The sequence below is a fragment of the Podarcis gaigeae genome (assembly GCF_964106915.1).
Source record: "Podarcis gaigeae genome assembly, chromosome: 16".
Classification (NCBI taxonomy): Eukaryota; Metazoa; Chordata; class Lepidosauria; order Squamata; family Lacertidae; genus Podarcis; species Podarcis gaigeae.
This window is the reverse complement of record NC_139693.1, coordinates 20,112,170-20,139,389: the sequence shown is the minus strand read 5'-3', so window position 1 is coordinate 20,139,389 and position 27,220 is coordinate 20,112,170. Positions and strand designations below refer to the sequence as shown.

The window sequence follows — 27,220 nt, the reverse complement described above, 5'->3', positions numbered from 1 at the left end:
TTTAGTTTGTGATGGAGTGTATTTAGACATTTGTTTCACACGGGAAGTGGGAAAATCAGAGGCGACAAAGAGTATTCCATGATCAGTAGAAGATTAAAGCTTTCTGTGGTCAGAGAGAACTCATCAGCTGAGTTTAGGACCCTTGGGTAGAATGCTACACCATTGGGTAGAATGCTACAATCCTCTGGGTCTCAAGATGCCGCTGAATCACAGTTCCCATCAGCCCCAGCAAGCATGGTCCACGTTCAGGGATGGTGGGAGCTGTAGTTCAGTAACATCTGAAGGGTCAGAGGTTCCCCACGCTTGCTCTACACCCAGGTGGCTCATTCCAAGGCTACCTGATGACGTCACAGGAGAGGAAAACAGCTGCATCACAAAACATGGATTGCCTCCCAATCTCCAGATGACTCATGGAGCAGAAAAGCATCTTTAGTGGGGTAGGAGAGCAGGAAAAAACCACATCTGGCAACCACTGCACCCCTTGGGTTTCAGATAGTACAGTCATACCTCGTTACGTTTGCTTCAGGTTAAATCTTTTCAGGTTGCGTCCCGTGGCAACCCGGAAATACAAGAAAGGAAATACATACCAGGAGACTGACCTGGTCAGAATTGAGTGGACACTTCCAGAGTTCACGCTAAATCAGGCATAGGCAAACTCAGCCCTCCAGATGTTTTGGGACTACAACTCCCATCATCCCTAGCTAACAGGACCAGTGGTCAGGGATGATGGGGACTGTAGTTTCAAAACATCTGGAGGGCTGAGTTTGCCTATGCCTGTGCTAAATACATGGCTGCTGGTCAATGAGTCCCCATAGCTGCTAGTAGGCTGTGAGAATTTTAAAGACTCGTCTACCCATGTACTACTTAAAACCAAAGGGGTGCATTGGTTGCCAGACGTCAAATACCTTGGCATTATTTTCACCTCTCTTATCCCACTACTTGGGTCATTCACTGCTTCGCTCATTGGGTTGGCGTGGCAGTAGCAGAGATTCAGAACTGCAAGCATCTGTGCCCTATGTACTACATTCATAAGGGGTATTTTGGTTTACTTTCCCCCAACCGTCATCTAATCACAGTACCACAACCCACTAATCCCTGCTGGCTGAATTTGACAGGTGGGTGGGGGCTGCCCAAATGACGATCACCAAACATCACGGCGATGTGGGGAGTGAGGCTGATCATCGGTGCTTGTGAAGCCCTGTGGGAACAGCTCTGATCAGCTGACCAGCGATGCCTGTAAATCCCATTTTCTTGCGACAGCCGCCTCTTTAGGCGACACCAGGTGGGTGGTGCTAGGGTAAAACAGCAGCTCCCTGGTCCCAATGGGGAAGCCTGGTAGGTCCAAATAGGCCCGCAGGCCAGGGATTTCCACCCCGGATACGCAGAGAAACCTCAGCTCTATTTAGCTCCAAAGCCAGGAAACAGTGCTATTTGCTACCGCCCCCTGCTGGCAAGCAACTGCCAAATCAATTCAAAGATCAGACCATGAGGAACAAGATTAATGACAAAGCCTGGAGAACAATTTAAAGCGAAGTGCTTTCTCTGGACCAACGCCGCCAACACGATCCTGTAACCGGCTTCTAGAACACCCTGCAATGTTTTGAGCCGTAGCGTCATCCCAATAAATAATATGTATTTACACGGCATGGTTGGAGGATAAAGGACGTCTCTCACCTGCAAGGAACCAAGCATTGCTCTCTCATCTAAAGGGACCTTTTGTCATTCACTGTGTTTGTTGGCCAGGCCAGAGAGAGAGAGAGAAGGCCCACAGGCTACGGGGAGAGAGACACAACTTCTATTATGTTCGTATCTTAAAATGGGGGCAGGACTGACTGTAGCCACGATGCCGCATCTGAACACAGTCCTTTGGCGACAGCCGACGGAGGGTCTCTCACTGCCCTCATCCCATTTTGGAACTGCAGGGAGGCGGCAACAGGTGGATGACAGAGGCTCTTTCCTGTAAGGCGAAGTCGGGTGCCGCAGCACAAAGGCAGGTGTCCGAGCGTCCTCACAATGTCACCGTTCCACAATGGCTAACGCCTCCGGTCTCTCTCTCCTTGCTGCCACAGTCCCCTTGCTGCTATCACACTGGCAGGAGGTCTGGAGGGTACTCCCCGTAGCAGTATTTCGCAATGGGGTTGCGGTAGGTGTTCTCATGCTGCACGCTCTGGGCAAGGGGAGAAAGAGAGGGTGGGGGAGATATATTTATTAGGGTGGGGAAAGAAGACAGAGCACATGCAGGGACGCAGATTTACCAGGCAGCTACAGAGCGCAGCCACCAGCTGAATGACGGAGCACACATCTGTAGCTGAGATTCCTGCATTGCAGGGGGTTGGTCTAGATGACCGCTAGGGTCCCTTCCAATTCTATGATTGTATGCTTTTCATACATGAAACTGCTGCTGCCATCAGTGCTGGAAGTAAGACCTGCTCCCTGCCGCAAGGCCCATTTCCACCTTGCCTGGGGGCGGGGCCCAGACTCACCTGGAACAGCTAAAAGAGACTCCTGGGAGACCGGAGGGACATTGCTAGAACAACTCTTGGGTTGGGGCAAGTGGCTAAAAGGTTTTTAAAGGTTTTAATTTTGGTTTCTCTTTTTTGTTTTTGTTGGGTCTGTTGGGGTTGGTTAAATGTTTAGCTGGGGTTGGCAGTTGTTTTAATTTGGGTATAACTGTCAATGGATTGTTATTGCTATTATTATATTATTATTACTATTGATTTATTGGTTTATTTATAGTCTGTATAAGATATTCTGCTTTTTAATGTTTGATGTTTTATTACGTTTTCATATATGCTGTAAACCACCCAGGGTGGCTGGGAAAACCTAGCCAGATGGGCGGGATATAAATAATAAAATAATATTTATTTTATTATTATTTCTATTGATTTATTGGTTTATATATAGTCTGATATAAGATAAGCGAAAGGAAAGTCCAATGCTGTAAAGAAAAATATTGCATAGGAACCTGGAATGTAAGAACCATGAACCTGGGTAAGTTGGAGGTGGTCAAAAATGAGATGGCAAGAATAAATATTGACATCCTGGGCATCAGTGAACTAAAATGGACGGGAATGGGTGAATTCAGTTCGGATGACCATCATATCTACTACTGTGGGCAAGAAACCCATAAAAGAAATGGAGTGGCCCTCATAGTCAACAAAAGAGTGGCGAAAGCTGTACTGGGATGCAATCTCAAAAATGATAGAATGATCTCGATACGAATCCAAGGCAGACCTTTTAACATCACAGTAATCCAAGTTTATGCACCAACTACTTGTGCTGAAGAAACTGAAATTGACCAATTCTATGAAGACTTACAAGACCTTATAGAAGTGACACCAAAGAAGGATGTTCTTCTCATTATAGGGGATTGGAATGCTAAAGTAGGGAGTCAAGAGATAAAAGGAACAACTGGCAAGTTTGGCCTTGGAGATCAAAACGAAGCAGGGCAAAGGCTAATAGAGTTCTGTCAAGAGAACAAGCTGGTCATCACAAACACGCTTTTCCAACAACACAAGAGACGACTCTACACATGGACATCACCAGATGGGCAGCATCGAAATCAGATTGATTATATTCTCTGCAGCCAAAGATGGAGAAGCTCTATACAGTCAGCAAAAACAAGACCTGGAGCTGACTGTGGCTCAGATCATCAGCTTCTTATAGCAAAATTCAAGCTTAAACTGAAGAAAGTAGGAAAAACCACTGGGCCGGTAAGATACAATCTAAGTCAAATCCCTTATGAATACACAGTGGAAGTGAGGAACAGGTTTAAGGATTTAGATTTGGTGGACAGAATGCCTGAAGAACTATGGATGGAGGCTCGTAACATTATACAGGAGGCAGCAACGAAAACCATCCCAATGAAAAGGAAATGCAAGAAAGCAAAGTGGCTGTCCAATGAGGCCTTACAAATAGCGGGGGAGAGAAGGCAAGCAAAATGCGAGGGAGATGGTGAAAGATACAGGAAATTGAATGCAGATTTCCAAAGAATAGCAAGGAGAGACAAGAAGACCTTCTTAAACGAGCAATGCAAAGAAATAGAGGAAAGCAACAGAATGGGAAGAACCAGAGATCTGTTCAAGAAAATTGGAGATATGAAAGGAACATTTCGTACAAAGATTTCCACAATAAAGGACAAAAGTGGAAAGGACCTAACAGAAGCAGAAGACATCAAGAAGAGGTGGCAAGAATACACAGAGGAATTATACCAGAAAGAAATGGATGTCTCGTATACCCCAGGTAGTGTGGTTGCTGACCTTGAGCCAGACATCCTGGAAAGTGAAGTCAAATGGGCCTTAGAAAGCACTGCAAATAACAAGGCCAGTGGAAGTGATGGCATTCCAGCTGAACTATTTAAAATTTTAAAAGATGATGCTGTTAAGGTGCTACACTCAATATGCCAGCAAGTTTGGAAAACTCAGCAGTGGCCAGAGGATTGGAGAAGATCAGTCTACATCCCAATCCCAAAGAAGGGCAGTGCCAAAGAATGCTCCAACTACCGCACAATTGCACTCATTTCACACGCTAGCAAGGTTATGCTTCAAATTCTACAAGGAAGGCTCAAGCAGTATGTGGACCGAGAACTCCCAGAAGTGCAAGCTGGATTTAGAAGAGGCAGAGGAACCAGAGACCAAATTGCAAACATGCGCTGGATTATGGAGAAAGCTAGAGAGTTCCAGAAAGACATCTACTTCTGCTTCATTGACTATGCAAAAGCTTTTGACTGTGTTGACCACGGCAAACTATGGCAAGTTCTTAAAGAAATGGGAGTGCCAGATCACCTCATCTGTCTCCTGAGAAATCTCTATGTGGGACAAGAAGCTACAGTTAGAACTGGATATGGAACAACTGATTGGTTCAAAATTGGGAAAGGAGTACGACAAGGCTGTATTTTGTCTCCCTGCTTATTTAACTTATATGCAGAATTCATCATGCGAAAGGCTGGGCTGGATGAATCCCTAGCCGGAATTAAGATTGCCGGAAGAAATATCAACAACCTCAGATATGCAGATGACACAACCTTGATGGCAGAAAGTGAGGAGGAATTAAAGAACCTTTTAATGAGGGTGAAAGAGGAGAGCGCAAAATATGGTCTGAAGCTCAACATCAAAAAAACGAAGATCATGGCCACTGGTCCCATCACCTCCTGGCAAATAGAAGGGGAAGAAATGGAGGTAGTGAGAGATTTTACTTTCTTGGGCTCAATGATCACTGCAGATGGTGACAGCAGCCACGAAATTAAAAGACGCCTGCTTCTTGGGAGAAGGGCAATGACAGGCCTAGACAGCATCTTGAAAAGTAGAGACATCACCTTGCCAACAAAGGTTCGTATAGTTAAAGCTATGGTTTTCCCAGTAGTGATGTATGGAAGTGAGAGCTGGACCATAAAGAAGGCTGATCGCCGAAGAATTGATGCTTTTGAATTATGGTGCTGGAGGAGACTCTTGAGAGTCCCATGGACTGCAAGAAGATCAAACCTCTCCATACTGAAGGAAATCAACCCTGAGTGCTCACTGGAAGGACAGATTGTGAAGCTGAGGCTCCAGTACTTTGGCCACCTCATGAGAAGAGAAGACTCCCTGGAGAAGACCCTGATGTTGGGAAAGATGGAGGGCACAAGGAGAAGGGGACGGCAGAGGACGAGATGGTTGGATAGTGTTTTCGAGGTTACCAGCATGAGTTTGAGCAAACTGCGGGAGGCAGTGGAGGACGGAGGTGCCTGGCGTTCTCTGGTCCATGGGGTCACGAAGAGTCGGACACGACTAAACGACTAAACAACAACAACAATAAGATATTCTGCTTTTTAATGCTTGATGTTTGATTATGTTTTCATATATGCTGTAAACCACCCAGAGTGGCTGGGGAAACCCAGTCAAATGGGTGGGATAAATAAATAAATAAAATTATTATTATTATCATCATCATCATCATCATCGTCATTATTATTATTATTATTACTATTAAAATCCCAGGCTCAATCCCCGGCACCCCAGGTTAGAACAGGGTTTCCCAGAATGGTTGCTATTGATCCCCTCTGCCTGACTGACAGGTGGGTTGTCTTGCTCATCTGTTGAACTTAACCCACCAGGAGGAGGATGGGAGCAGAGGAGATCGTGACCTGCTGCTCGGTCAGTCCCACAGACCTCTCCCCCTACCTGCGAGGAGGTCCTGCACTTGGCCAAGCACAACTCAAAGTGATCTTCCACAGCCATGAAGAGGTTCCGGAAGGCGACTGCAGCTCGGTTTAGAAAGTGCTCCAGGAGCCGTTGCTGGGGGTTAAAAAAAGAAAGATGGAAGTTAGGTGACAATAGAAGAGTTTGAAGGCAGGAATGGCACAGTGGAGGAGAAGGAGAAGCAGCAGACAACGGGCAAGCATTTTCTATTTTTATTTCTGGATAAAGTTTTATTAACAGTTTTCACAATATTATAAAAGACAAGCTAATCTACACGAATAATAATAAAAAGAAAGGGGGGGAAAGATAGAAGAGATGGAAGAATTCAGAATCCTCTCTCACATTCGTACCTTGGATCCCGAACGCCTTGCGAGTCGAATGTTTTGGCTCCCGAACGCCACAAATCTGGGAGTGTTCTGGTTTGCAAACATTCTTTGGAACCCAAACATCTGATGCAGTTTCTGATTGGCTGCAGGAAGCGCCTGCAGCCAATCAGAAGCTGTGCCTTGGTTGTCAAACGTTTTCAGAAGTCGAATGGACTTCCGGAACGGATTCTGTTTGACAGCCAAGGTAGGACTGTAAATTTTAACTTTTGTCCCATACAGAGAAAGAAGTCTCTCCCCAGCCTCTCACCCTGAGAGATCACTAACAGGCAAGCATTTTTGAGTCGCTGAAGTCCCCATTAAAACATGAGCAAACAGAACGACGCTGATGACACAAACTGGGAAGAGCTGCATACTTTTTGGAGGATGAACTTTTTGTTGTTGTTTTGGTTAATAAAAAATGTTTTTAAAAGTGGAGAACTGGGCTGCAAATGGGTGAAATGCAATCAGGCAGGTGCTAGAGAATCTATTATATAATGCAGTCTTCACCCCATAAGACGCACCTGACCATAAGATGCACCTAGTTTTTAGAGGAGGAAAGCCCTGTTTTTTTTGGGATCAGCTCACAGTTGTGCAGCTTCTTTTGCAAAGGGGAAAAGCTCCATGTGGTTTTTTTTTTGAGGATCAGCTCAAAATTGTTGCGCTTACTTTGCAAAGGGAAAAAATCCCGTTTTTATGGGGTTCAACTCACAGTTCTGCAGCTTCTTTAGGAAAGGAAAGGGAGCCATTTCTACAGATACAGTTTCCAAACAGATAATCTAATGAGTCAGTCACTTGTCGCTGGGGAAACAAACAGCCTCCATCTGCAGAACATTCAACAATGGAGGCCTGGGCAAGGGGGTGGGGCCGGAAAGGGAGCCAGCGATCGACCACACATTCGCTCCATCAGACGCACAGACACTTCCCCTTACTTTTTAGGAGGAAAAAAGTGTGTCTTATGTAGCAAAAAATACGGTATGTACATAGAGGTGTGTGTGTGTGTTGAAAAAACAGCAAACGGCAAAAGAAATCGAATGGTCTGCTTGAGCCCTGTAAGTGTATTCCAACAGAGGGCATGGCTGGCTGGCAACCTGAAGGGAAGCACTCCTGTGGTGGAGGAGGTGGCAATGCTGCGCTGCAACATTTTGCTGCAGGTGCCCAGAGTTCATACCAAAATGCCCTGTACCTTGTTGGGCTGCAAACAGCAGGAAACGCAGGCTTCGTAGATGCTGCAGCATCCATTGGGCAAGCAGCTCTCGCAGCTGTAGAGCTTTGCACTAGGGGCTTTGATGTCGCAGCAGCCGTTCATCAGCAAGTCCTTCCTTTCGCAGATGTAACCTACCCCCAAAAAAACACACACCAGAAGAGATATTGAGGAAGGAGACAGCACTTGACATTCTAGATTGTTTGAAATCAGAGTAAAGAGACAACAAATATCTACAGTGGTACCTTGGTTCTCAAACCTAATCCATTCCGCAAGTCCGTTCCAAAACTGAAGCGCTCCAAAACCAAGGCACACTTTTCCAAAGAAAGTAATGCAAAACGGATTAATCCATTCCAGACTTTTAAATAATAATAGCTGACAGCTGCATCAGACGTTTGGCTTCTGAAAAACGTTCGAAAACCGGAACACTTACTTCCAGGTTTTCGGTGTTTGGGAACCAAGGCATTTGAGAACCAAGGCATTTGAGAACCAAGGTACCACTGTATTATTACTTGGATGTGTGTGTGTGTGTGTGTGTGTGTGTGTGTGTGTGTTTATACCTGAAGCTCCCGAAAAACATTAAAAAAACCGGAACACTTACCTCCGGGTTTTTGGTGTTTGGGAACCAAGGCATTTGAGTACCAAGGCATTTGAGAACCCAGGTACCACTGTACTTTATTAGGGAAAGCCATAGAACATAGAGTGCTGCCTTGGGCATAGTGTGCTGTCATTGGCCCATCTAGCTCAGAACTGTCTACACTGACTGGCAGCAACTCCCCAGGGATTCAGCAGGGAGCTTCCCCATGCCCTACCAGGGATTGAACCAGGAACCTTTTGCATTCAAATCCAATGTTCTTCCACTGTGCTACAGTGGCGTGGTGCTTATGGCTGCATTTACACAGCAGTATATTGCACTTTCCCCTGCCAATTCCTACTGAGCACTTGAGCTTCTGCATGACGTAAATGCCACTTCCAGGGAAATTCCGTGCAAGTTTAGCACTCGTTTCCTTGAAATCTGCTTGCAGGAAAAGTCTGGTTGCAAATAACATGGAAATGAAGAGCTAAAGTTGTGCTACATTCCACTATTAGGGCCAGGAGACACCTGGTTTTCAACTTTGTTAGAGCTAAACATTGTGACATACTGATATATCACAATGTTTGAAAGAAGGATGGAGCTAGGGAGAAGCAATTGGCTGGCTTCATGGTTTTCCCCACATGGTGATATTTTGCACAGCACACTCACATACCGTGATTTGCAATATATTGCTAGGTCAAAAATTATGAAAACAGTATCATTATATGGACTTGAAACCAGTTTTGGATGATATATCGCCCACCCCTAACGTGAATCATGATTTGTGATATATTACCAGGTCACGCGGGTATATTACCAGGGACGCGGGTGGCGCTGTGGGTTAAACAACAGAGCCTAGGACTTGCCGATCAGAAGGTCGGCGGTTCGAATCCCCACAACGAGGTGAGCTCCCGTTGTTCAGTCCCTGCTCCTGCCAACCTAGCAGTTCGAAAGCACGTCAAAGTGCAAGTAGATAAATAGGTACTGCTCCAGCGGGAAGGTAAACTGAATTTCCGTGCGCTGCTCTGGTTCACCAGAAGCGGCTTAGTCATGCTGGCTACATGACCCGGAAGCTGTACACCGGCTCCCTTGGCCAATAAAGCAAGATGAGCGCCGCAACCCCAGAATCGGTCACAACTGGACCTAATGGTCAGGGGTCCCTTTACCTTGTCAAAAATTATGAATCCAGTATCATATATGGATTTAAAACTGGTTTATTGATATCTCACCCAGCCCTATCCCCTGTATTACTGGAAGTGGTTTATTATGTTATGTAAAAGCTCAGGCACAATGAGGAAATGACAGCATTCTTTTCGCACAGTGGCCAACCAAATGGAATGAGAATCTCTCTCCACTTGCAACTCCCAACTCCCAGGAACTGGTACCCAGAGGCATGCAGCCTCCATCAGGCGAGATGGAACACAGCCCTCATGTTTCACCAGTCCTATGCCAACACTAACCACTACACCACACCACCCTTGGAAGAGGGAGCCTCACCCAGCTCATCTGTTATCAGCAACTTCCCCTGGACAGAGTTCCGGCACTGGTTACCGGGCTGGCTGCCATTCCCGGAGTTGAACTGCACTTTCCATGCGATCGGGTGATCCTCGTCCTGCACCTGGAGGAGATTCCGATCTCGTACGGCTCGCTCTTCCTGAAACGGAAAACAGAGGAGCATGGGAAGCAAGCTACAGTCCTGTCCTCCCGATGCTGCCTGAACCTGCAGCAGGGGAGAAGATTTCAAAAGGTCATTTTGTGCATTGTATTTTTCCGTTGGGGGGGGGGTGTTTGCCCATGCCTCATTTCAAAAAAACCCAAGACGCATGGGTCTCACAAGCTGCTACATCTGTCAATTTAAAGAGCACAGAGACGGTTGTGCAAGTTGCTCTTTCAGCCAGACTGCTCCTATGTTTTGATTTGAATCCAGCCCCTTAAAAAAAACACCACAACAACCCGCCTGAACTATGGCCACCATCAAAACATAAATGTATTTCTTTTTATTTTTATTTAATTTACATTTTACCAAATTCACATTTCCATAACCAAAAGCATTGCTCACACTGAGCACTGACCTCCCCCCGTCCCGCATTCTGGCTTTCATAAATAATCACTTACATCTTAGCATTTCTATATCCACTTATTTACCTTCTTTTCTTCTTGATAAACTTCACCTCATTAAATATATATCAGTTCCCTGTGTTCACATTGCAAAATATTTCAACTCAAACATTTTCAAATGTTTACAATGTTCTTTCATATATAATTTAAATTTACTCCAGTCCTTTTGAAACAGATCGTCGCATTGATTTCGGATCTTCCCCGTCAACTTTGCCAATTCTATGTATTCTATGATCTTGGTCTGCCTTTCTTCCACTGCTGGAAGTTCCTGCTTTTTCCATTTCTGGGCCAAAAGTATGCTTGCTGACGTTGTGGCATACATAAACAAATTTACATCACAACCATAAATTTAAAGCAAACGGTCATGGCTTCCCCAAAAGAACCCTGGGTGCTGAGAGTTATTAGGAGGTATTCCCCATGCTCCCCTCACAGACCTACACTTCACAGTTTCCTATGAAGAGGGAGTGATGGTTAAACCACTCTGGGAAATGTAGCGTGAAGCAGCCCCTGCAAAAAGTTGGGACGATTGACTTTGTAGCTCCTTCGTTTCAAACTATATTACTGAGCCAAACAATGGGCTTGAAGTATGGAACTGAGGCAGCCCAGCACCTAAAGAGGCTGGTCATCCATAATGCCAAATTTCCCTTTGAATCTTGCCCCTGCTATGAGTTCACTCTGTCACCTTAGGTAAGCCCCTCAGGCCCTCCCTTCACATCCGCAAGATGGTGACCACGTTGACCGACCTTACAGGGTTGTTGTGTAAAGAGTTCAACAAAGGTGGAACGTGAAAAGCACACTGAACCCCTGAGAGCTCTATTGCAGGGATAGCCAAGGGGGTGCCCTCTATATGTGACGGACTGCGGCTCTCACCTTCCCAGACCATTGGCTGTGTTGTGCTTTATACAAATGCTAATGTTTATAGTTTAAATATAATGTTTAAAGCTATGGTTTTCCCAGTAGTGATGTATGGAAGTGAGAGCTGGACCATAAAGTGCGGCAAGAGTATTGTTAGCTGAGAAATGGAAACAAGAAGAAATTCCGACGAAAGAAGAATGGCAGACGAAATTAATGGACTATGCAGAATTGGACAAAATGACAGGAAGGATTCGAAACCTGCGGGACCAGAGATTTACAGAAGATTGGAAGAAGTATATGAATTATTTGAAGAGCAACTGAATTCAACAAATTACGCTAGTAGGACCACAAGAAGTTTTATAAGGAGAAATATATGAAGTGTTACAAAGTAGAAAAAGATAGAGATATTGGTTATGAGTTTCAAATGTAATAGGGAGGATAAGAAATGCATACTGAGAGATTAGATTGGAAAATTTTCAGACAGGATTGATGAAGTCAAAAATTTGAATAAGATGTAAAACTATGTTTAATTACTGTTGAAAATGATATGTTAAAAAAACTAATAAAAATTATACACACACACACACACACACACACAAAAAGAGAGCTGGACCATAAAGAAGGCTGATAGCCAAAGAATTGATCCTTTTGAATTCTGGTGCTGGAGGAGACTCTTGGGAGTCCCATGGACTGCAAGAAGATCAAACCGATCCATTCTGAAGGAACAGGTTGGTAGCCATGTTAGTCTGCCATAGTCGAAACAAAAAAAAAAAAAAATCCTTCCAGTAGCACCTTAGAGATCAACTAAGTTGGTGCTACTGGAATGATTTTTTAAATTTTGTTTCGACTACGGCATTGGTATGAGCTTTTGTGTGCATGCACACGTATCTGAAGAAGTGTGCATGCACACAAAAGCTCATACCAATAACAAGCTTAGTTGGTCTCTAAGGTGCTACTGCAAGGAATTTTTTTTATTTCATTCTGAAGGAAATCAGCCCTGAGTGCTTACTGGAAGGACAGATCCTGAAGCTGAGGCTCCAGTACTTTGGCCCCCTCATGAGAAGAGAAGACTCCCTGGAAAAGACCCTGATGTTGGGAAAGATTGAGGGCACAAGGAGAAGGGGATGGCAGAGGACGAGATGGCTACCAGCATGAGTTTGACCAAACTGTGGGAGGCAGTGGAAGACAGGAGTGCCTGGCGTGCTCTGGTCCATGGGGTCACGAAGAGTCGGACACGACTCAACAACAACAACAATGTTTATAGTATTAGATCCAGGGGCCTTCCAAGTCTATCATCCTGTTCTCACAGCGGCCACACAACCAGCAAGCGGGACACAAACACAAGGTTTCCAGCAACTGGGATTCAGAAGCACTTCTGCCTCCAACGGTGAGAGGCAGCGATGGCGCAGTGGTTAGAGTTTTAGACTAGGACCTGGGAGACCAGGGTTCAAATCTCCATGGCGCTCACATGTGGACCAACTTGGGCGGAATGCTGCCTCTCAGCCTAACCTACTTCACAGGGTTGTTGTGTGAAGGATAATTTGGGGGGCAGGGGAGAACCCCGTCGGCCACTTTGATATATACCGTAAACGCGATCGATACAAATAACAGAGACGCCGGAAAACGAAACCAGAGAGAGGGGGGGGTGAGAGAGTGGGGGGTGTTGGGGCGGGTGGGGGGTCTCGACTGACCTGCTTGAAGGTGCTGCTGAGGAAATAGATGAGGGACAGCCCGAAGACGACCCCCAGGACCCAGCGCTTCCGAAGCAGCCTCCGCCACACCAGGGCCAGAATCTGCACCATGGAGAAGGACTAAGCGGGGGTCAAGGGCGACCCGGAAAGAGAACGGGGGGCGGCGGATCGGGCTCTTCCTTGGCTTGGCTAGCCCACCCGGGGGTCTGGGGCGCGAGGGGGAGCCCGGGAGACCCCCGCCTCATCCCCGGGCAGGCCTCCGGGGGCGATCGTGGGGGGCATGTGAAGGGGAGGGAGACACGGGGTGACCGGGAGCCGCTTCAGAGAGGGTGAACTTTCTGAGCAGCCAAGGAGTCCCTTTCCTTGCTCTCCCACCAAAAAAACAAAAACAAAATCCCGCTTCCAAGTTGATCCGAATCGAGGATCCGAATTAAGGGAGCGGCGATCCGAATTAAGGGCCTGGATCCGAATTATGGGAGCGGCGATCCGAATTAAGGAGATGGCACGGAAAGCAAGCCCAGGGAGTTGGGGGCGCGGGGGGGGGCTTCTTCGCCTGCCTTTGTGCGGCGATCGCAGGAACGCTCGGCTGCCTTCCTCCGTCTCTCTCCTCCCTCCCCCCGGAAGCGAGGGGGTTACTTTGTGTCCAATTGTGAACGCTCCGGAGGGAGGGGTGGAGACGGAAGTCACGTGCGTGGGGGGGGAGCGCGGGGGAGGGAAGGAGGGAGGAGCAAGGAGGGAGGGGCCGATCCGCCTCGCAGCCCGGGGACCAGGTAATATAATGTTCCATCAGGCGTGGAGGGATGGCGATGGTGTATGTTTTTATTCCTCCATTCATTTCTGATTGCTCTCTTGCTTTATGGGTGGCTGGGAGTTCCAAGACGATCGTCTCCTTTCTTGGTTGGAAAATAAAAATAAGCCAGGAGTAAAGAAAGATGGAGGGGGAAGTTAAGCTTGGGAGGGTTAAGGTTGCCCCCCCTTCATTTGCGCCCCCATCTCATGCCCCTGACCAACCAGCAAGACACCCCAGTGTTGCATGCCATGTTTATCTCTCGCTCTAAATACAGAGGAACAGCCAATGCTTTGATCAAGGGCCTAGATCTCACTGAGGTGGAAAGCCTGGACCACTTCAGGCTGTTGTTTTAGCTGCTGGCGTTAGGGTATATTCCTCCCTACCAAGTTTGGGACATATAGACCTGCATGTAAACAGCCAGCCCATCGGGGAGGAGTCTCGACCCAGAATCCTGACCTGCTTGTTCTTGCATGTGCAGGGATAAATTTTGTTTGTATGGATAGGGGAGCGTTCAAGGGGAAAGAGCAGTTGAGCACATGCTTTTCATGCAAAAGGTCCCAGGTTCATGTCCCCAGTGTCCGTAGGACTGGGAGAGATTTCCAAGAGCTGCTGCCAGTCAGTGTTTACAAACTGGGCTAGACAGGCCACAGGTCTGTCTTGGAATAGGGCCTCTTCCTGTTTCAGAGGTGGTACAGTGGTACCTCGGGTTACAGGCACTTCAGGTTACATACGCTTCAGGTTACAGACTCCGCTAACCCAGAAATATTACCTCGGGTTAAGAACTTTGCTTCAGGATGAGAACAGAAATCGTGCTTCGGCGGCACGGCAGCAGCAGGAGACCCCATTAACTAAAGTGGTGCTTCAGGTTAAGAACAGTTTCAGGTTAAGAACAGACCTCTAGAACGAATTAAGTTCTTAACCCGAAGTACCACTGTATATTAAAAGCACACACTCTCAGTCACCAAAGAATGCTGGGAACTCTAGTTTATCCCTCTCAGATCTACAATTCCCAGCACCCTTAAACTACAGCTCCCAGAATTATGGTGCAGGGGGGTTTTATGATGTTCTCACATCCTAAGTATGATGAAGGGTGCTGCAGTTATCAAGGTAATTCCACTCACCTCCAGTGAAAAACTACAGCTAAGAACCATATGTAGAATGAGGGGGAAGAATTCTAGACTTGGCATTAACTGGGAAGCTCAGGTAACAGTGATGGGCAGGACATGTTTTTGTTTTTTTTAACCAACATACCAGTTGTGACCCTATCTGGAGAAGATGCATCTTGTCTCAGGTTTTCAGGCGCAACTGAAATCCAGTCTGGACTATTGCAGGTCACTCCATGATTATAGCATTGTATTGGAAATACTTTTGCATCAGTAACTGTATTTTGCTGTCTGTGCTTTCCTTGAAAGTATTTGTGAATTGCTTTTTAAAATTCTCTATTTATTTGTAACACATTCTTCTGCCATTTGTTAACCTCTAAGTTCATTGGATGGTGCACAATGTTTTCAAAGCAATGCTATAAAATGTAAAAAGAAAAGAAAAATACACAGTGGTCATGAAATTGCAAACAAATTAAAACAGCACTAGAAGAGATCTGTGTTCCTCATCTCGGGACTATATTCTCAGGGTTCTCTGGGGAGAGGGAATGCTCATTTGGCCAGGGTGGCCTAACAGTCAGCCCCTCTTCCCAAGGAACTCTGGGAATTGAAGCCCTTGGAGGGGAATAGGAGCCTCCTGACAGCTCTCAGCACCCTAAATAAACTACAAGTCCCATAATTCTTTGCAGAGAGCCATAATCATTTAAGGGGACGCGGGTGGCGTTGTGGTCTAAACCACTGAGCCTAGGGCTTGCCGATCGGAAGGTCAGCAGTTTGAATCCCTGTGATGGGGTGAGCTCCCATTGCTCGGTCCCAGCTCCTGCCAACCTAGCAGTTCAGAAGCACATCAAAGTGCAAGTAGATAAATAGGTACCACTCCGGCGGGAAGGTAAACGGCGTTTCCGTGCACTTCTCTGGTTTTGCCAGAAGCGGCTTAGTCATGCTGCCACATGACGCGGAAAAACTGTCTGCGGACAAACGTCGGCTCCCTCGTCCAGTAAAGTGAGATGAGCGCCGCAACCCCAGAGTCATCTGCGACTGGACTTAACTGTCAGGGGGTCCTTTACCTTTACCTTTTTATAACCATTTAAAGTGGTATCAAATCACTTTGCAGTATGATTGTGGCCTAGGAAGGTGCTGTGCTGCGAGAAGCCCTTTGTCTTCTGACTCCCCTCCTTCCTATTTTTCCTGCCTCATTTCTTTTTCCTTTGCAAAATCTCTCAGGGTCGCAACATCTGGAGAACCACGCAGTTGACGATCCAATCCAGCCACCACTTCTCCATCACTTTCTCCAGGGACCGCTTCCCTTCCTTGCATTACAAACTTGGTGTGGTCGTCAGCTTTTGATGCAGCTACAGACCTAAAGGATAGGACCTGACTTTCCTCCAGAGTTCTGTTTCTCCTGGACGCTGTTATTGTGGAGCTTCCGAGATTTGCTCTGCGCCCGTTGCCTTGCGGTACGGTCTTTGTCCAGCCTTCCCAGTAAGAGTTTTGCGCTCCCTGCCACTGAGTGAATGGGGGCCCCGTCTGTGCTCCAGCCGTCTCTCCAATCCTTGCCACTACTTCCTCGCTGCCACCATTGATCTGCCACGTTAATGTTGAGTGTGTTGTGTTTTAAAGTCTTAAGGAAGATGCAGAGACGGCACAGCAGCATCACGGACAGCCTGCCTCCTGAAAGGTTAGTTCTGTTTTAAATGTACGGCATCCTTCTATCTCAACAACTCACTAGGGATGCAGGTAGAGACACCTGTGCCCTTCCAAATATTGTTGGACTCCCATCATTCTTGAGTGTTGGCCATGGTGGCTGGGGCTGATGGGAATTGGAGTCCCACAGCAACATCTGAAAGGCCACAGTTTGTTTACTGGATTTGTAAACACTTCCAAGCGGCTTAAGGTGGCATATGTGGTTCCCCTGATCTCCATTTTATTCCCACAACAATTCTAGGTTAGGCTAAGAGGATTGTTCACAGTTAGGCAGGTGCCAGGCGCATTTTGCACCTGGCTAATGGCCATTTGCGACCAAGTGAAGATGCCTGGGTGCCAGGATGGCTTCTGATGTCTCCACCATCTGGAGGTGCCTGCCTGGGGATCATCGGATCTTGCCTGTTTTCACACACTTAATACCCCAACCTATAGAATTCTATCTGTTCTATTTTACCTGCACAATCAAAATTTCAGGAACCAATATGTTTTTTTCTGTGCAGCTTGAGTGGGAGCAGTGAACAATGTGATAGATAATTGTTGTAGCTTGTCTTCACCCCACTGCCCTGCTCACAGTTGCAAAGAATATTCTAATGTTATGAATGGTCCATTAAGAAAAAGAGGTTGGAATAGACCAATAGATATGGGGGCTGTCCCTGGATCAAGTTAGTTTTCTTCTTTTAAGTTCTCAAAGTTCCGAACGTAGCTCAAGGTTGTCATCTGAACTAGCCAGATGTTTAAATGAGAATCAATCAGTCAGTCCATCCTTTGAAAAATAAGACTTTAGAGCTATCTTGCCCCCAAATGGCAACTGGACATTCTGTTTTGGTGACTGTAACATTGGTTTACAGAGCCATTTGGTGTCTAACTTATGTAACTGAGTTTCTAACACTGGCTAAGAGACAAAAGACTCTGGCCCGGAGTCACCCAATGTGCTTTGTGGCTGAGTGGGGATTTGAACCCTGGTCTCCCAGATTTTAGCTGAGCTCTCTAACCATTACACCACACTGGCTCTCAGTGCTGCCTTAAACAACACATAGGTTTCTAAAAGAAAAGGTGGCTCTTTATGTATCCAAATGGACCCAAGCCATGTATAGCAGGAATGGGGAACTACGACCCCCACTGTCCCTGACCATTGGCCATGATACCTGGGGCTGATGGGAGCTGGAGTCTAACAACATCCAGGGGGCTACAGGTTCTCTGCTTTATGGCCTAAGCCTGCAGACCTTGCAGCCTGTTTTCATATGAGCCCTTATGTTCTATGGAAGGCACGGCCTGAAGAACATTGCTGCAGAGCCTTCTCGGTGGTGGCTCCGTACCTATAGAACCTGGTGCCAGTGGAGGCCTCGCTGTCACCCTCAATTCCCTCATTGAGCAAACTGGTAAAAACAGAACCCTTTTTGGACTCGGGACTCGGCCTGTGCCTGTGTTGCTTTGCCTGTTGCCGTTGCACAGAGTTTTGTAAACACCGCTTCATCACAAAAGCCTCCAAGAGGTTTTGTTGCATTTCTTTTATATTGTGGGTTGTTGGTTTAAATATTTTCTTTTAGACTTTTCTGTGCTGTTTTTGACTGGTTGCTGGCAGATTTCAGAGGTGTTATTGAAATGGCCGTGGCGGCAAAATTTTAAAAAAATCCATGTCACAAAGCAAAGTCAGCCGTGTCAGGTTAAAAGGAACCGTAAATGCACAACTGCTCCCCCCCCCCCACTTAAAGATAGAAGTCTTTCTGCCAAGCCTTTCTTGGGTGCCTCCTATGGGAGTGTTACCCTAGAGGACCCCCATAGTATTGGATCGGGCTGTTGCGACCTCACCAGGCAATTGAGATGCTCTGTACGTGGTTCACATGTTCCCAGGGAAGAGCATGGAGATGTCTGTGTTTGTGATTTATTTTTTAATTCCTGAGCCCTGGGAGAACTGATTAGTTGCCCCGTTAATTTGGAGGTGGGGGCATAAAGCCACATGACAAAGTATCTTGCTCACCGTTTTATTTCCCTGTGTGTCTTGTGTGTGAACCTAGCCTTTGAGGAGTAGCTATAAAAATAGCTGAGAAGCAGTGGCTTTGTGTGACTTGGGAGATGCTTGGAGTCGATAAAGAGGTCCAGTGTGGCTGGTGAACTCCATAGGGGGCCTGCCTGGCTGCACACATCGTTTCTAAACTTGGAGGAGTTGGGGCGCAGGGAATGGATCCACAACCCGGAGAGATTTCGCAGCTCCCATGTGTCTCTTTGTGGCTTCAGACTTTTGCTGATCATCTTCTCCTTTTAACAAGTTGTGTTTTGAAATATCTTTCTCCTCCTCCACCTCCTTCTTCCAATTACTTTCTCAATCCCCCCTCTAAACCACAGTCCCGAGATGATTTACTCGTGAGATAATTAAAGCCACGAAACCCACAAATGCATTTAGCTGTGATTCCTTCGCTGCAGCGGGTTGGGCTAGATGACCCTTGGGCCCCTTCCAACCCTATATTTCTATGATCCTGTGATTTAAAGCAAAACTGAAACCCTAACAAGTGGTACAGACCCATTTATCCAGCTAGGAAAGCATATCGGAACCAAAATGCTGTTGTTTCCGAAGGTGTATATATCTGGGCGCCTGTTGTATTTTGACAGGGATGCTGTTTCACAGAGCAGGGGTAAAAGGTAAAGGTAAAGGGACCCCTGACCATTAGTTCCAGTCATGGCCGACTCTGGTGTTGCGGCGCTCATCTCACTTTATTGGCCGAGGGAGCCGGCGTACAGCTTCCGGGTCATGTGGCCAGCATGACTAAGCCACTTCTGGCAAACCAGAGCAGTGCACAGAAACACCGTTTACCTTCCCGCCAGAGTGGTACCTATTTATCTACTTGCACTTTGACGTGCTTTCGAACTGCTAGGTGGGCAGGAGCAGGGACCGAGCAATGGGAGCTCACCCCGTCACGGGGATTCGAACCGCTGACCTTCTGATCAGCAAGTCCTAGGTTCTGTGATTTAACCCACAGCACCACCCACGTCCCTGCAGAGCAGGGCTAGACACTCTAAAATCCCTTCTTGGATAAAGTTTTTGTCCTCTTGGTTTCTGCGTTTTCCAGCCAGCTTTGCCACCTCAGCATATTCCATCTGCTTGGTTTGCCACTCTTCTCTGGTAGGGACTTTGTCTTCTTTCCAACTTTGGGCTAATAACATCCGGGCGGCTGTTGTTATAAAAGAATAGGGAAAATGTTGTTATAAAAGAATAGGGAAAAGTTATTTAGGAGACCACTGTAAGCAGATAGAAACAAGAGCAGGGTTTTGACCTGCTTGTAGTGCAAAGAATATTAAGGACAATATGGCTTGATATAAACATTGGAGTATGGAAGAATAGGCAGTTGTAGATGTTTAAAATAAGACTCCTTGGAGGGGATGGAGGGACGTCTCAGTATTCGGAGAATCTCCTCACACAGATATGTTCTTGTGAAGTTTGTGTTTATTAGTACTGTACTTTGTATTTGTAAAACCAATGAAAATTATTTTAAAAATGAAATTATCCCTTCTTGGAGTTACCGCAGAGCAAGGGGCTTCTGAGATCTCTGGAGCTGGCAAGAGAGACTTTCCCGCAGACTGCAGCAATCAACCGGGTGTATGAGGAGAAAGTTTTTTCCTTACATTCGAGCTAGCACCTGATTAACCAAATTTTAGTTTAATCTGATTCTTTCTTTCCCTGTTACTATTATTATTATTACAGTGGTACCTTGGTTCTCAAACTTAATCCGTTCCGGAAGTCCATTCCAAAACCAAAGCGTTCCAAAACCAAAGCGTGCTTTCCCATAGAAAGTAATGCAAAACAGATTAATCCATTCTAGACTTTTAAAATCAACCCCTTAAAAAGGAATTTAACATGAATTTTACTAACGAGACCATTGATCCATAAAATGAAAGCAATAATCAATGTACTGTACTATAAAATAAGTAAGACAATATTGTAGATGATAAAAATTAAAATTCAGGTTTTTTTCTTACCTGCACTGATGATAGTCATTGTTTGGATGGGGGGCTTTTATCCATTTCCACAGTCACACTATCAATCAGTAGCTGAACTGGGTTCCACACAGTCACAAAAACAATTTAACCGAAAACTGAAAAATAAATAGCAAAGACAAAAGCACCAAACTTAATCCATTCTGGAAGTCCGTTTGACTTCCGAAATGTTCAAAAACCAAGGCACAGCACAGCTTCTAATTGGTGCAGGTGCCCCAGAAACAATAGCCACATCGGACGTTTGGCTTCTGAAAAACGTTTGAAAACCGGAACACTTACTTCTGGGTTTTCAGCGTTTGGGAACCAAGGTGTTTGAGTACCAAGGCATTTGAGAACCAAGGCATTTGAGAGCCAAGGCACCACTGTATTATTACTTGGATGTATGTGTGTGTGTTTATACTAGAAGCCGGAGTCAAACCATCTCCTCCGAGACGAGTGTGGATGAAGGCGGCATTTTCGAAGGTCTCAAGACGGAAGCTCCCTCCCCGCAGCAGCTTTTCTCTGGACTGGGGGGCATCCCGTCGGGCACCATCGCAGCCACCCCTTTCCAATCCAGCTTGGTCCTGGGGTCCTCGGCGGGAGGCGGGGAGGTGTTCATCCAGATGCCTTCCTCGCGGGAGGAGGGGCCCAGCCGGCCAGAAGGAGGTCCCTTCCACCACCGGCAGCAGCCCCACCACTACCACCACAGCCACCAGCGCGGTTCCTCCCTGCTGCACATGGCCGGCGGTGACCGCCACGGACACACCGAGGAGGGGCCTGAGGATCAGCCTGGGACGCCAGCCCCTGCTCTTTCGGAGCTGAAAGCGGTCGTCTCCTGGTTGCAGAAGGGACTCCCCTTCATTATCATCCTCTTGGCGAAAGTCTGTTTCCAGCATAAGCTTGGTAAGGTTCGACGCTTGGAGCAAATGTAAGAACTTGGTGAGTCCAGTGCAGTGGTATCTCGGGTTACATATGCTTCAGGTTACATACGCTTCAGGTTACAGACTCCGCTAACCCAGAAATAGGGCTTCAGGATAAGAACAGAAATTAGGCTCCGGTGGTGTGGCAGCAGCAGGAGGCCGCATTAGCTAAAGTGGTGCTTCAGGTTAAGAACAGTTTCAGGTTAAGAACGGACCTCCGGAACGAATTAAGTACTTAACCCGAGGTACCACTGTAGTGTAGCAGCAAATCCAGGAGTTCGGGGCCTTCATGGTAGTCACAACCACACACACACACACCTCTGTGATTATACAACCTTCCAAGATCATACAATAATCTTACAATACAGTTGTACCTTGGAAGTCAACACCTTGCAACTCGAACGTTTTGGCTCCCAAGCGCCGCAAACCTGGAAGTGAGTGCTCCAGTTTGTGAACGTTCTTTGGAACCCAAACTTCCGACGCAGGTTCTGCGGCTTCTGATTGGCTGCAGGAAGCTCCTGCAGCCAACTGGAAGCTGCGTCTTGGTTTCCAAACGTTTTGGAAGTTGAATGGACTTCCGGAGCAGATTCCAAGGAACGACTGTATAAAAATAGGATACACGTTAATCAATGGACTGACTCTAGGACGACACTCGCTGCTTTTGTCTGGATAAATATGACAACATTTGAAATGAGTTTATACAGAATGAAGGAGGCTATTGACATCTACATATGTATTAGGATAATAACACTACAGTCATACCTTGGAAGTAGAACGGAATCCATTCCGGAAGTCTGTTTGGCTTCCAAAACATTTGAAACCGAAGTGCGGCTTCTGATTGTCTGCAGGAAGTTCCTGCAGCCAGTTGGAAACCGCGGAAGCCCGGTTGACTAATTGGCTTCCAAAAGAACATTCAAAAAGTGGAACAGTTACTTCCAGGTTTCGATCGTTTGGGAGCCAAAATGTTCAAGAACTAGGCTGTTTGACTTCCAAGGTACGACTGTATATCAATTTATATAAGAATGTATGGGGGTATATTACATTGCATTTTTGTACACATACCCCCCCCCCACTTTCTTATACATATCTTTGTTCTTTTTTCCTCCTCACGTCCCCCCACTTTTTGCTCTGAATTACTTTATTTCTTTATAATTAATTCCTCCAAATAAAATATTCATAATCAAAATACAATAATCTTAGAATTATGCAATAATCTCAAGGGGTCCTTTCAGCGAGGTCTGATATTTCCTGTGCATGCACACAGGCAAGTGGTTTGGAGTGCTACAATATCTTCTTTCGGAGTGACTTCAGTTGTGTTTTCCTTGAAGGTCCATTATATATGTAACAGGACTTGCGCACCATCCCCTTGAAACTGAAGCACCTGGTGCTTTCAGTGTTCCTAAATCTTAGCTTTGGGGCGTATAGAACAACTCATTTTTGGGGTTCTTTCCACACACCTTCTCCAGAGTGACCCTAGGAGCCGATCCTCCGTGGCTCACCTCTGTTGACTCACCTCCTTTCATTCCGATTGGCTCCACTCCGTACAGAGGGTGAAAAGACTTAATCTCAGTGGATTAAAAGCTACTTTCGTGCTGACTGAACAGCTGTAGGCCCCTGGAGACCCTACTGGAGAGATAGTAATGGTGTCTTTGACCCCCTGCAACCCCGGACCACTGTGCCACTGAACACATCAGAAGAAATACCGGTATTCCATCCAGGGGCAAAACTAGGCTTTATTTCACCTAGGTCTTTGACCTAGTTGGCACACACCCCAACCCCCCGTGTATTTGCACACACAAACACACACACAGGCTGGGAGCCTCAATGGCGTCTCTCTGGAGGCTTCACCCGGGGCAAAAAAACCTTGGCTAGCCCCACTCCCGCTGTAGCTACAGTTCTGATTCCCATCCACACCCCTGCTCTCACAATGGTGACCGAGGATTTGGATGGGGTTGGTTGCTTCCCCTGTGTAGGAGCACAGGATGACATGACTGTTGTTTGTTGTGCTAGATCAGGGGTCAGCAAGGTTTATCTTGCCTGGGCCGGATCAGTCCCACGGAGATCCCTCCGTGGGCTGGATCGTGCATGTGCCCGCTGTTAAGTTGTGGGTGAACATATCAAACGACACAGTGATTCTTCAAACAGCTCTTGTTTATTCACAGGCCAGAACAGAACTGAACTGAAGGGTTCAGCCAGCCTGCTTATATAGAGCTCCACTAGAACGCAACAGTAACCATTTTCTGTAACTATCCAATCACTGAATGTCACTTTCGATCCCTTATTTGCATATGTGGACCTGAACTATCTACAGTATCCCCCTGCTGGCCCAGGGTGACAACTTCAGTACATAACACCCACAATTTTCGGCGTCTGTACAGACGCGGTTTCAGCCACCGTGGAAGCGAGTTGCCGCAGTGGTTTAGTGCGGTGGGCAGGTGGCTCGGTTTGGGGCAGCTCATGGGCCAGTCAAATTGCCTCCACGGGTCACTTCCAGCCCATGGGCCTTAGGTTGGTGGCCCCTGTGGTAGATGTACAGGTTGTGTTTCTCTTTCTCTCTGTAGGAATTGCTCTGTGCATCGGCATGGCAAGCACATTCGCATATGCAAACTCGACTCTTCGAGAACAGGTGTCCCTGAAGGTGAGTTGCGGAACAGGGATGCCCAAAGGGTCCTCTGGACAGTGGTTGGTGGTTGGCAGTGGGGTGGATGGGTCTGAAGGGAGATCTCTGGACTCCTGGCATAATGAAGCCCAAGGGCTAAGAGGAGTTCCTTTCTTAAGATAGGTTTCAAACCAATAGGAACATCCTCCATAGAAAGGCACTGGGAACAAGCAATGTCAAGATCAGCTGAACTTTGCTGCTTATTTTTCTGTGATTACATAACAAAAAAGTGTGGGGTTTTGTTTTGTTTTACATTATGAACTTCCTTAGAACTGGAGAAGACCCATCCCTGCCTCAGGGAATCTACAGTCTAAAATTCACCACAGGCAATGAAAGCAGAGACAGGGATAAGTAGGTTCAGCAGTCTTGGAGTTCTTTTTTTCATACAGCAAGTTGGTAGTCTTAATGAGAACTATCTTTGGAGTCTCTGGGATTACATATTGGGCTTTCTGTTTTTGTTGTTCTCCTCAGGAAAAGCGGTCTGTGCTGGTGGTGTTCTGGATCCTGGCCTTCCTCACAGGAAACACCCTGTACTTGCTGTATACTTTCAGCTCCCAGCAGTTGTACAACAGGTAAGCAAAACGGCTTGGACCCTTGAGAAAAACAGGTAGCCAGCTGCTCATCAGAAGAGCAAGGAGGGATTGAATGAAAGGGGGAGAAACACTTTTTTTTTGCTTGTGTGTGACTGGAAGGGACCTGGAGAAAGCTCACAGCCAGATAAACAAGAGTGTGAGAACCTGCATCCCTCCAGGAGCTGCTGGACTACAACTCCCACTATCTGTGACCATTGGCCATGCTAGCTGGCACTGATGGGAGTTGGAGTTCTCCAGCGTCTGAAACATTGGAAGCAGCCTTGCACCGAGTCAGACCACTTATTCACCTAAATAATAATAATAATTTTTTATTTATACCTAGCCAGTGTTTCATTTCCTTCCTTCCTTCCTTCCTTCCTTCCTTCCTTCCTTCCTTTTTTGGTAAAAAATAAAAGGTGTCCCCATGCTCATATATTGATGAAAATGTGGGTGCCAGCACAAAATGGCTGCGATGAGCGACAAACAAGAGGTGTGTGATTACTGCTACAAAAAAAGGCTTGCACCTGAGCTCAGCATTGTCCACAGTGACTATAGCTGTTCAGGGTGCTGAGAGTTGTTCAGAAGACCCCCTATTCTCCCTATTCTCCCTTCACAGAGCTACAATTCCCGGGGTGCTTTAACAACCAATCCTTCTTCCCAAGGAAGTTTGTTTAGGGTGCTGAGAGTTGCTAGGAGACGCCTCCCCTGCCGCCGCCATATTCCTCACAGAGCTACAATTCCCAGAATTCTCTGGGAAAGGGGACTGACTATTAAACCACTCCTGGAATTGTAGCTCTCTGAAGAGATTTGGAGGGGGTGTCTTCCTAACAACTCAGCACTCTGAACAAACTACAGTTCCCATGATTCTTTGGAGGGAAGCGATGGCTGTTTAAAGAGGTGTAAGGCTGCTGGTGTAGATGGGTTCCACTGTGCAAATCATAGCATTGGGCTTTGTGATCTAAAATAAAGCCATTTCTTAATCTGGATATTCTGGGCCCTGGATGAGAATCCGCAGGTATATTTTGCAAAGCTGAGTGATGTTTGGCATCTAATAGAAATGGGGGGGGTGTCTTGTGGGTAGGAAGGGTGCTTTATCTTCACCCCATATACTTAGAAAGCACAGATATCAGCCTGGATCTTTGGTTGACTTTCTCTTTGCTCAGATTTGCTATTTTGTTTTTGTTTTTCTTTCCGTTTCCCCGATCTAATTTATTTGTGGATTCATTTGTGTGTGTGTCTGCCTGTTTGCTTTTTAAAAATCAATTTCTTTCATTCCCATCTCTGTGTTGCTAGGTTTTCATTTTGGGAGGTCTCTCATTTTCGATTGTTTTTTGTTTTTAGGGTTTAATTTCCATTGTGATGTGCCCATATTGTGAGTATTTTGATTTCTGTTTATCCCAATCCATTTGTTTATTTACTTCGCAAACAAGCTCGTTGATGCTCCCACCCAGCATGAAACCATATCCCGCAGTCGCTGCCTAATTAGGAAGCAAAGCCAGTGCTTAACCGTCCTGGGAATGTGATAGGAATGAGGCTTCAGATTGTTCAGTTGCTGTTGGAAGTGTGGGTGCAACTCTGTTTGCAGAAACGGGTTTGCCTGGGGTTAAAGCAGATGGAGCAAAGGACCTCCAGATTGTGTGTTGGCAAGGCAGAAAAAAGGTATCAAATGAGAATTTACTGGATGCCAAGGTCCAGTTTTGGAGCAAGTACAGTGGTACCTCAGGTTACATATGTTTCAGGTTACATACGCTTCAGGTTACAGACTCCGCTAACCCAGAAATAGTCCTTCAGGTTAAGAACTTTGCTTCAGGATGAGAACAGAAATCGTGCTCCGGCAGCAGCAGGAGGCCCCATTAGCTAAAGTGGTGCTTCAGGTTAAGAACAGTTTCAGGTTAAGAACGGACCTCCGGAAGGAATTAAATACTTAACCCGAGGTACCACTGTACTCTAGTGTGAGAAGCCCAGCAGAGATTTAAAACCACAAAATACGCAGCAAAGTAAAGTGTGGAAATATAGGCTGTTGGACTTTTAAAATTTTCCATCCAAATTATGTACTTCCTGCAAGAAACAATTTTGTTATTTTCTTATTCTACAAATCTCTCTTTCTGTGTGATTGCAACAGGGGGAATTCCCCTCTCTATTTAGATTCATGACCACACTCTGCAGAACAATAGACTCTCAAAACAACACTAATGTCTCACATTGTATATAGCTGATATATAGAAAAGGCGTTACAACACAAGAAAAGAGACAATGCTCATACTTTTGTAAACCACGAAAAACTTAATTTAAAAAAAAATGTGGCGAGATTTCAGTCTTCATTGAGAAGAATGTTCCTTGATTCCTTTTTTAAAAAAAATGATAAATTCACAACAGTATTACAAAAGTATTGCATGCTTAAAAACTGATCTAAATATAACTGATTATTCATACAAATAGCCGTTGCTATAATTGTAAGTGATCAAGACATTATCAACAACTTCTTCTAGAAAAATATGACATTTTCCATACATGTCCACCCTTTTT

At 46.1% G+C, this 27,220-nt stretch overlaps 2 protein-coding genes across 2 annotated transcripts in view; one reads left to right on the top strand and one right to left on the bottom strand.

Moving 5' to 3' along the window:
* On the bottom strand, window positions 1–13,644 carry SPRING1 (SREBF pathway regulator in golgi 1). Its single transcript, XM_083717744.1, has 5 exons — window positions 12,981–13,644; window positions 9,814–9,970; window positions 7,725–7,876; window positions 6,159–6,272; window positions 1–2,167 (listed from the first exon to the last, which is right to left on the bottom strand). The coding sequence occupies exons 1-5, from the start codon at window positions 13,089–13,091 to the stop codon at window positions 2,084–2,086; spliced, it is 618 nt and encodes a 205-aa protein (XP_083573870.1). The 5' UTR covers window positions 13,092–13,644; the 3' UTR covers window positions 1–2,083.
* Window positions 13,645–13,698: 54 nt separating this feature from the next.
* Window positions 13,699–27,220, top strand: part of RNFT2 (ring finger protein, transmembrane 2) — a 28,241-nt gene continuing 14,719 nt past the window's right edge. Inside the window, exons 1-5 of the mRNA XM_083717432.1 lie at window positions 13,699–13,750; window positions 16,095–16,548; window positions 20,968–21,446; window positions 24,025–24,101; window positions 24,594–24,694. Coding sequence (XP_083573558.1) covers window positions 16,466–16,548; window positions 20,968–21,446; window positions 24,025–24,101; window positions 24,594–24,694 — 740 coding nt within the window. The 5' untranslated portion in view covers window positions 13,699–13,750; window positions 16,095–16,465. The remainder of the gene's footprint in view (window positions 13,751–16,094; window positions 16,549–20,967; window positions 21,447–24,024; window positions 24,102–24,593; window positions 24,695–27,220) is intronic.

What these genes read in the sequence shown, in the direction of transcription:
- SPRING1 (XM_083717744.1), bottom strand. Translation starts at nt 13,091, where the DNA reads ATGGTGCAGATTCTGGCCCTGGTGTGGCGGAGGCTGCTTCGGAAGCGC. An exon ending in TCAGCAGCACCTTCAAGCAG is followed by an intron (nt 9,971 to 12,980) that starts GTCAGTCGAGAC and finishes TTTCCGTTTCAG; the next exon opens with GAAGAGCGAGCCGTACGAGA. An exon ending in AGTGCAGGACCTCCTCGCAG is followed by an intron (nt 2,168 to 6,158) that starts GTAGGGGGAGAG and finishes CCCCTTGCCCAG; the next exon opens with AGCGTGCAGCATGAGAACAC.